The sequence below is a fragment of the Salvelinus sp. IW2-2015 genome, unplaced genomic scaffold (genome assembly GCF_002910315.2).
Source record: "Salvelinus sp. IW2-2015 unplaced genomic scaffold, ASM291031v2 Un_scaffold1290, whole genome shotgun sequence".
NCBI lineage: Eukaryota > Metazoa > Chordata > Actinopteri > Salmoniformes > Salmonidae > Salvelinus > Salvelinus sp. IW2-2015.
Genome location: NW_019942821.1, coordinates 133,612 through 143,671, shown reverse-complemented (window position 1 = coordinate 143,671; position 10,060 = coordinate 133,612). Strand labels below are relative to the sequence as shown.

General features: G+C 42.8%; 1 protein-coding gene across 1 annotated transcript; it reads left to right on the top strand.

Annotated features, from left to right (window-relative positions):
- The first annotated feature begins 249 nt into the window (after positions 1-249).
- LOC112070323 (neuronal pentraxin-1-like) lies at positions 250-9,749 on the top strand. The gene is made up of 5 exons (XM_024137740.1): positions 250-767; positions 1,168-1,375; positions 2,461-2,705; positions 2,993-3,172; positions 7,621-9,749. Exons 1-5 carry the CDS (start codon positions 306-308, stop codon positions 7,840-7,842), a joined length of 1,317 nt encoding a protein of 438 aa, XP_023993508.1. The 5' UTR covers positions 250-305; the 3' UTR covers positions 7,843-9,749.
- Positions 9,750-10,060: the final 311 nt, after the last annotated feature.

The following is a 10,060-nucleotide window of genomic DNA, read 5'->3' as shown; positions in this document are numbered from 1 at the left end:
GAACCTCCTTTTTAAGGTCACGCCACAGCAACTCAATCGGATTCAAGTCCTGATTTTGACTAGGCCACTCGAGCCTCGAGTTTCATCTTTGAGCGTGAGGCTCCTTCCACCTTGACGTCGAGAGGCGATTAAGCTGCAAGAGTGAGATTCCTCCCCTCCTCTCCGTGATGGGGGAATCTGATCAGCGCAGACCACGCGCGCTATATAAACCGGGCGCGCGCCACGGACGGATTACAACAAAAAGCGACAGCTCCGTGGTCCTGAAATCACTCGCAACAAACACACCACCGCTGCTCCTAAACCAAATGCAACACAACACACACGGCGAAATGCAGGCCACTAAGAAGGCAATCTCTTGGAAACTTTTTATACTTTCATACTTATTCGTGGAGGGTTCGTGCCAAGACTTTGGTGGTGGACAGACTCAATTTATTTGCACGTCGGTGCCCAAGGATATGGACATATGCGCCGCTACCTTACAAAACAGTATGCCTGGAGAGGATYTGAAGACCACTGTAATGCAGCTCCGGGAGACCGTCCTACAGCAGAAGGAGACCATTATGAACCAAAAAGAGACTATCAGAGAACTGACTTCCAAGTTAACTCGCTGTGAGGGCCAGAGTGCGCCCGAGCCCGGACCTGGSGGAAGGAGAAAAGAGACGGGGACCAAAAATACTATGGGGGATGTATCAAGGGGKCCCTCGGACACTTTGGCGCAACTATCGCAGACTTTACAGTCTCTAAARCAGAGATTAGAAAATCTCGAGGTATGTGRAGAAMMATAATCTTAACGAAATAATAGSCTTTATACATTTCACCAATCATTTTGGGTGAAAAACGACATGTTTACACTATGGGCTAAATCACGTTGCACTGTCCTGTCCAACTCGCACTGCCGCCCTTGTACTTTGTTATCACATTTACTTCCATGTAGGTTAATACTCTGCACTAATCGTGAAACTTAACAAGTCCTGCTGAGGACAGACACCTTGCCGGAGACGAATTTAGTTGCTTGATGTAGGCTACCATGTTGCTAACTCCACAGGGCAATAAACCGTAAAGAAGTTAATCTGGCATTAGCGTTGCGATGTCCCTCAGCATATGGGTTGTAATGTTTCTCAGTATTATTTAAACGTTTTTTAAACTAATCATTATTTCATTCCACAGCAATTCAGTCGGAACAACAACTCGGTCCAGGCGAACAGTCTGAAAGACCTGCTACAGAGTAAAATCGACGATTTGGAGAAGCAGGTGTTATCCCGCGTGAACAGTATCGAAGATGGCAAGCCTGGGTTGCGGAACGAGACGGAGCAGCGCGGTAGAGTGGAGTCGACTCTCACATCCCTGCACCAGAGAATCACCGACCTCGAGAAAGGTGCGAGCTCAAAAACGCGCCAAATACTTGGCTGGCATAGTTGAACTAATTTAGTATTGCCGTTTAAAAAACAAAAACGACCTATTCTGAAAGASCTTTCAAATCCAACTGAAGTGRTGTTTATTACTAATGAATAGATTAATGTCAATATACGAAATCAATTGGTAATATGGCTGGTGTCTATTGCATCGCAGGAGAGGGAGGGGATGGGATCCGACGAATAGCTGCATTGCTTTGCATATCCAATTCCACAAAGATGTGTGGTTTAAGGTGATGTACTGTTCAAGGCATGCGTAAACAAAGGATGTATTCAGCACTTTTCCCTTAATTCATGCAGATCAAAATGGTTCAATTCTATTGAAACAGCCGTCTCCACTTGCACCACTAGCCGTTTGAGCAGAGCAAAGTTCGCCAGGACCTTATGGCGTAAAGCTCCAGCTCCTTATAGCGGGCAACAAACACGGTTGTAAAGTCCCGCCGAGGGAGGGGTGAGGAGAGACCAGGACCGCTATTCCAACCGCTTTGCTCATGTGATGCCTATCATGCCGCATAAAAAAAACTTGAAACCACAAGAAACAGGATTTTGTTGTATAACTACATTGATCAGTCAACCTTCAGCAGCAATCCGCTGCAAATCTCCCCTGCGCATTACGTGATGCTCAGCGACATATTTTACAACCTTCAAAAAAATACAACTCAAATCCTCACGTTCATCTTGACCTGACAATCACAGTTGGTTGTTAAAGACAGGACAAATGTCCCATCATTGATGTCCAACAAATTGGTGTCACTCAGATAGCCGATATAAAAGGCTCTAACTTCTATACAGTGCTTGATTTGGAGTGAAATATGTTTCTGCACTAATTTTGGGTGCTGGTACTGTTTATATTTTTGTGCAGGAGATCCACACTATTTCTTAGCTAATATTCTATAAGAGGAACAAGAGCTCAAGCAGTAGAACATTTGAGGTGCCAGTACTCAGTACTGGTGAGCTCCTGCCCAAGTCAAGCACTGCGTCTATAGGCTTAGGCTAGCCTACAATAATTATTGTTCATCTTTAACCTTGTCTTCTGTTTTGTTTACAGGTCAGAAAGAAAACAGGCCGCTGGATAAATTCCAGTTGACATTCCCGTTGAGGACCAACTACATGTATGCCAAAGTGAAGAAGAGTCTCCCTGAGATGTACGCAKTCACTGTCTGCATGTGGCTCAAATCCAATGCATCACCTGGGGTGGGCACGCCGTTCTCCTACGCAGTGCCAGGGCAGGCCAACGAGCTGGTGCTGATTGAGTGGGGGAATAATCCTATGGAGATACTCATCAATGACAAGGTATACTCACATGTTATTTTACATGATGCATATATCACCAACAGTAGACAAAATATTATTTGAAAGCAGAATATTGCATCAAATTATTCTTAATGTATGAACATGCCTGAATGCCTGCACTGCAAACTACAAAGAAATATCATTTTTGAATTAGACCACACTGACTATAAAGCCTCAAGCTTTTTAATAAGTATGCAAGGTTTTTTATTTTAGTATGCTGTAGTGATACAAATTAACAAAACTCCACCCATGCATATACTAAAATAAAATACTGAAATCCATTCCAGGTAGCTAAATTACCATTCATTATCAACGACGGGAAGTGGCATCACATCTGTGTCACATGGACAACTCGAGATGGAGTATGGGAGGCTTTCCAAGATGGAGTCATGAGGGGCAGTGGAGAAAACCTTGCTCCATACCATCCAATCAAACCACAGGGTGTTCTGATATTGGGACAAGAACAGGTATGCCCATTACAATTTTAATGGTCGAATTTTTAATCAATACACTTTGGTACCTTAGGTCATAATATCAAAAGGGACATGGCCTATAGCATAAACATAGCATCAGTCAGACCTTGAGAGAGGAAAAGGCTTATGCATCAATTAAAAACCTGAGCCGCTGACTCTCAGGTTCCATAATACGATGGAGGAATTATCCCGTTTAGGCGTGAATTTGGATCAATTATCAAATAAAATCAATAAAATAAAATAATATTTGTCACATGCATGGTAAACAACAGGTGTAGACTAACAGTGAAATGCTTACCTCCAGGCCCTTCCAAACAACGCAGAGAGAAAAAAAGAGAAATTATAGAAAAATAGACAAATAATAACACGAGGAATAAATACACAATGAGTAACGATAACTTGGCTATATACACGGGGTACCAGTACTGAGTCGATGTGCAGGGGTACGAGGTAATTGAGGGAGATACAGTGCGTTCGGAAAGTATTCAGACCCCTTCTGCTTTTTCCATATTTTGTTACGTTACAGTCTTATTGTAAAATGGATTAAGAAAAAAACTTTCCTTATCTACACACAATACCCCATAATGACATTTTATAAAATGTATTTAAAAAAAACAGAAAATTACATTTACATAAGTATTCAGACCCTTTATGCAGTACTTCTGCACCTCTGGCAGCAATTACAGCCTTGAGTCTTCTTGGGTATGATGCTACAAGCTTGGCACACCTGCATTTGGGGAGTTTCTCACATTCTTCTTTCCTTCGATCCTGACTAGTCTCCCAGTCCCTGCCGCTGAAAAACATCCCCACAGCATGATGCTGCCACCACCATGCTTCATCATAGGGATGGTGCCAGGTTTCCTCCAGACATGACGCTTGGCATTCAGGCCAAAGAGTTAAACCTTGGTTTCATCAGACCAGAGAATCTTGTTTCTCATGGTCTGAGATTCCTTTAGGTGCCTTTTGGCAAACTCCAAGCGGGCTGTCATGTGCCTTTTACTGAGGAGTGGCTTCCGTCTGGCCACTCTACCATAAAGGCATGATTGTTGGAGTGCTACAGAGATGGTTGTCCTTCTGGAAGGTTCTCCCATCTCCACAGAGGAACTCTGGAGCTATGTATGAGTGACCATTGGGTTCTTGGTCACCTCCCTGACCAAGGCCCTTGTCCCACGATTTTTCAGTTTGGCCAGGTGGCCAGCTCTAGGAAAAGTCTTTGTGATTACAAACTTCTTCCATTTAAGAATGATGGAGGCCACTGTGTTCTTGGGGACCTTCAATTCTGCAGAAATGTTTTGGTACCCTTCCCCAGATCTGTGCCTCGACACAAATCTGTCTCGGAGCTCTACGGACAATTCCTTCAACCTTTTATATTTTAATACATTGGCAAACATTTCTAAAAACCTGTTTTCACTTTGTCATTATCGGGCATTGTTTGTAGATTGACAGAAGAATCTATAATTTAATCAATTTTAGAAGGCTGTAACGTAACAAAATATGGAAAAAGTCAAAGGGTCTGAATGCTTTCCGAATTGACTGTATGTACATATACAGTAGGTAGGGATAAAGTGACTAGGCAACAAGATGGATAATAAACAGTAGCAGCAGCATATGTGATGAGTCAAAAAGAGACTGCAAAAAGGGTCAATGCAGATAGTTAAATAGTGAACCAATAGCTTCCCGAACTAACTATTTAGCAGTCTAATGGCTTGTATTAAGCTGTTCAGGGTCATGTTGGTTACAGACTTGGTGCATTGGTAGCGCCTGCCATGCGGTACCAGAGAGAACAGTCTATGACTTGGGTGGCTGGAGTCTTTGACAATTTTGACAATTATTAGGGCCTTTCTCAGCCCAGTGATGTACTGGGCCGTATGCACTACTCTCTGTAGCGCCTTGTGGTCAGATGCCAAGCAGTTGCCAAACCGTTGATGCAGCCAGTCAAGATGTTCTCAATGGTGCAGCTGTAGAACATTTTGAGGATCTGAGGGCCCATGCAAATCTTTTCAACCTCCTGAGGGGAAGAGGAATTGTCGTGCCCTCTTCACGACTGTGTTGGTGTGTGTGACCCATGATAATTCCTTCGTGATGTGGACACCGAGGAACTTGAAGCTCTCAAGCTGATCCACTACAGCCCTGTTTATGTGGATGGAGGCATGCTCAGCCCTCCATTTCCTGTACCCACAATCAGCTCCTTTGTCTTGCTGATGTTGAGAGAGAGGTTGTTGTCCTGGCACCGCATTGCCCTTAAGGTGCAATGTTGAGGGTCAGAGTGGTGGATCTGTTGTTCCCTACCCTTACCACCTAGGGGGGGCCCGTCAGGAAGTCCATGATCCAGTTGCATAGAGAGGTGTTTAGTCCCAGGGTCCTTAGCTTAGTGATGAGCTTGGAAGGCACTTTGGTGTTGAACGCTCAGCTGTAGTCAATGAACAGCATTCTCACGTAGGTGTTATTTTTGTCCAGATGGGAAAGGGCAGTGTGGAGTGCAATAAAATTGCATAATCTGTGGATCTGTTGGGGCGGTATTCTAATTGGAGTGGGTCCAGGGTGTTTGGGATGATGGTGTTGATTTTAGCCATGACCAGCCTTTCAAAGCATTTCATGGCTACAGATGTGAGTGCTATGGGCGATAGTCATTTAGACAGGCTACCTTCGCATTCTTGGGCACAGGCACTATGGTGGTCTGCTTGAAACATGTAGGTATGGCGCAGTGGTCTAGGGCACTGCATCGCAGTGCTAGCTGCGCCACCAGAGTCTCTGGGTTCGTGCCCAGGCAACCGGGAGATCCGTGGGGCGACGCACAATTGGCATAGCGTCGTCCGGGTTAGGGAGGGTTTGGCCGGTAGGGAGGGTTTGGCCGGTAGGGATATCCTTGTCTCAGTATGTAAAAATTAAAAAAAATTAAAAAAAATAATAATAATAATAAAACAAATGTAATAAAAATGTATGCACTCTACTGTAAGTCGCTCTGGATAAGAGCGTCTGCTAAATGACTAAAATGTAAAAAAAATGTATTACAGACGGGGTCAGGGAGAGGTTGAACATCTCAGTGAAGACACTTGCCAGCTGGTCCGCGCATGCTCTGAGTACACGCCCTGGTAATTAGTCTGGCCCTGCTGCCTTTTGAATGTTAACCTGTTTAAAGGCCTTACCCACATCGGCTACTGAGAGCGTGAACACACAGTCGTCTTGAACAGCACGTGCTCTCATGCATGGTTCAGTGTTACAAGGCTTGAAGCAAGCATAGAAAGTATTTAGCTCGTCTTGTAGGCTCGCATTACTGGACAGCTCGCGGCTGGGTTTCCCTTTGTAATCCGTGATAGTTTGCAAGCCCTGTCACATCCGACGAGCGTCAGAGTCGGTGTAGTAGGATTCGATCTTGGTCCTGTATTGAAGCTTTGCCTGTTTGATGGTTCGTCGGAGGGCGTAGCAGGATTTCTTATAAGCGTCCGGTTAATGTTCTCTACCAAAAAAGCGGCAGCTCTAGCCACTGGGATTGTGAGAAATGATCCTTTTTACTCATGAAACCAACATAGTCTTGGGGCAATTCGTATTATTCTGTAGGTAAATCTGTGACTCCATTTAGTATGATATATTACATTATGTACGTTACATTATGAATAGAATAGCGATCGTACAATATCATACGAATTATAGGATGTATAGTATCATATTTTACGTCTTACCCGGCCGTACAATAGCATATGAACTGAATGAACATTTTATACTACACTTTGGGGGACGTATACTATTATACGTCTTTCTCTGGGACCAGGTTGCTTATTGCGCCATAACAACAATTGAGAATTTTGGGGAGAATTTATGTTGGCGGTTAGGGGAACTAACAACAAAGTTAGGATAACTTTTGTAAAAGGTTAGGAGAAATAAAATGACAAAGGTTAGTAGAATTTACGTAGCAGGTTAGGTGAAATTGGTTAAGTTTCAAAAAAGAGTTAGGGGAAGAGTAAGTTTTAAAATGCTACAGTTGTCCCCAACGCGACTCGATCACACAACCTTTGGATTGCTAGACAGTTGCAGATTACTCCCATCCATCCTCCCCAACCAATCTCCCTTTCTAGCTAAAGTAACTACACCATTACTAGGTATCATATGTCATGGAGGTGCTCAGAAATACGTAAAGTATGAGGCAAGGCTGACGAAACAGGGCAACCCCAATTCTGATTTATCAGCTCACACTGCAATGGCAAAATGAAAAGCCGTTTGCATGGTAACGGGATTCATTAGTCAAAACATGAATCTGGATAAATGAAAAAGTCTACTAATTTGATATATGAGCTATCCTTGGTTTCTTCTAACAAGCCACATGGATGGAAGCATGGATCAATTATTTAATGCACAAATTAACTCCAAAGGTTAACTTGAAATAATTGTTTTCCTTTGCCTTAGCACAATATCCATCTTCATTAATTCAATATTATTTTCCACAGGATACGCTTGGAGGGGGCTTTGATGCTACACAAGCTTTTGTTGGAGACCTGGCGAATTTTCATATCTGGGACCGGAAGTTGTCTATTGGAGAGATATACAACCTGGCAACTTGCAGCAGCAAAGCGCAGATAGGCAACGTGTTTTCGTGGTTGGAGAGCAGCATTGATATTTACGGAGGAGCCTCCAAGTGGACATTTGAGGCTTGTCGTCAACTGAACTGAACTGAACTGCAGGGAAAAGTGAAAAGCCAATGAGAAATGCGTGTGTTAAAGCCTCTGTTGATAATGCGTCTGATTTGATAGATAAAGAAGCATTTATTTCAGTAAATGACATCTGGATTTGATATAGATATTGAATACTTTATGTGTGGACACTTACTAGATTTCTACCTGTCTAAAATAAGAATCTGACCTTCTTGTTCATCTTGGATATTTCAGTTGGATAGTTTTGGCATCTGGTTGGATGCTTCAAAGCGCTTCGTTCAACTGGTTTGTTATCTCATGGTCTTCAGAGCAATTGACACATACAGGCCAGCATATCACCACAACGCAGTGCAGATGCAGACAGCACTCCCCGACAGAGGACCACTTAGAACGTCCACCATCAGTAGAATTGGTGACCATGTAGTTGTCCCCAACGAGGAAATCAGGGAGGGGACTGGGATCTGTCGCCGTCCGTTAGTACATTAGTGCGTTCGTACATTAGTCACGCGTGACATCTCAGACAGCACTGGCCCGGTTGTGACAAAACTTGAATGATGCGTCTTGCGTTAGATATCTGGCATTTACAAAATTATACTGATTGGCCAGATGATGGCGCTATAACAAGAAATGTTAAATATTTCAAATGCAAACTTTGAAGGGTCACCCATTACCCCGTTTGACCTAAAGTCATGAAATTCGGTACATATGTCCCTCTCCTTAAAAGAAACAAATTTGCCTCAGGGAACAATAAGCTTCACCATTCTGGATTTCCGTTATTTAGAATTTTGTGAAAGACACTTAAAACGCTACTCTTCTGGCACCGAATGAACGATCTGCATGAAACTTGATATGTGGCATCTATGACAATATTTTCCAGACTAGTACCTAAAACAACATGGCCACTATTGACCAATAAATATTCACTTGGGCATGGTCTGGCAAAAATTAGTCAAGGATATTTGTATTGTAACAAACGCTGTCAAGACTCAACATATGACTCAGAGTGATGAGTCTAGCTAACCCACAAGATATGTCAGACACCACTGGCCCGATTTTGGGTGAATGATGCCTCTTGCCATAGAGATCCAACATTCACAAAATTACACTGATTGGCCCAAGGGGTGATGCTATAGTAATCAACTGTATGTACGTTAGTCACACACGATATCTCAGACAACACTGGCCCGATTTTAACGAAACTTGGGTGAATGATGCGTCTTGCCATAGAAATCAGTCATTTGCAAAATTATACTGWTTGGCCCAAGGGGGGTGCTGCATCATTTGTGGGGGACGACATGCTTACTGTTGCCTTGTTTTTATTGGACTGGGGACACGCATTTCAACCAATCATGCGATTTTGTTTATATTCCCACTGCCTGGGATTTTCACTGTGAACGACGGGTAGACTTGAAAARGAATGTATACTTAAACGGTTATGAAACAGGCACAGCTTTCTGCTCTATCGCTATCGTTTCTCTATCACCACCTGCTTGACGCAATTTTGTGTAAAGAATGACATCTTTTTTTGCCAACATACAAGCCTGGGTGCCTTGGGATGTTGAAATAACTCAGCACATTCATTATGATTTGCAAAGTATTTTGTGTCGTATTTATTTTCCTGTAGGCCTACAACGAGATTTATTTCCAAAAGAGATGTTTATTATCATAACACATTACGYTGGATAATAAGATGATTATTGCACTTAAAAGCAATTCATTGAGGTGTTTGTACTTTAATGGGAATGTTATCTGTACAGTAACAGCATGACTTAACTAATTGCTGCAGCAGCATCAACAAAATCTGCTTTTACTATCCTCCTTTTGGGTTGAGATTTTATACTGTCTTGTTATATGCTCAAAGCATGGCAACACTGAAATATGAAAAAGTTCTAATTTTTTAAATAAAATTGTGATACCTGAATCTATCCCTGTGTGAGTGTGACATTACTGTCACAGAGTAACCCATGCATATCACAGGCCTACAAATATTTTTGAAAGCATATTTTTGAAAGTCCTCTTACATTTCTCTATAGTCTCAATTAACATTGTGAAACCTATTGTCAAGAATCAATGGCAGGTTCAGAGACCTCTGTACACCACTCCCTTTTATTTCCTCTTACTAGATATGCACAGACTGAGAAGCATTGAGAGGCCTGGGTTGCAGTATGTGGCATCAGTGGATGAACCGGGTCAGTGGCGTAACAGCACTACTGCTCTCTTCTTATGGAACCCTAAA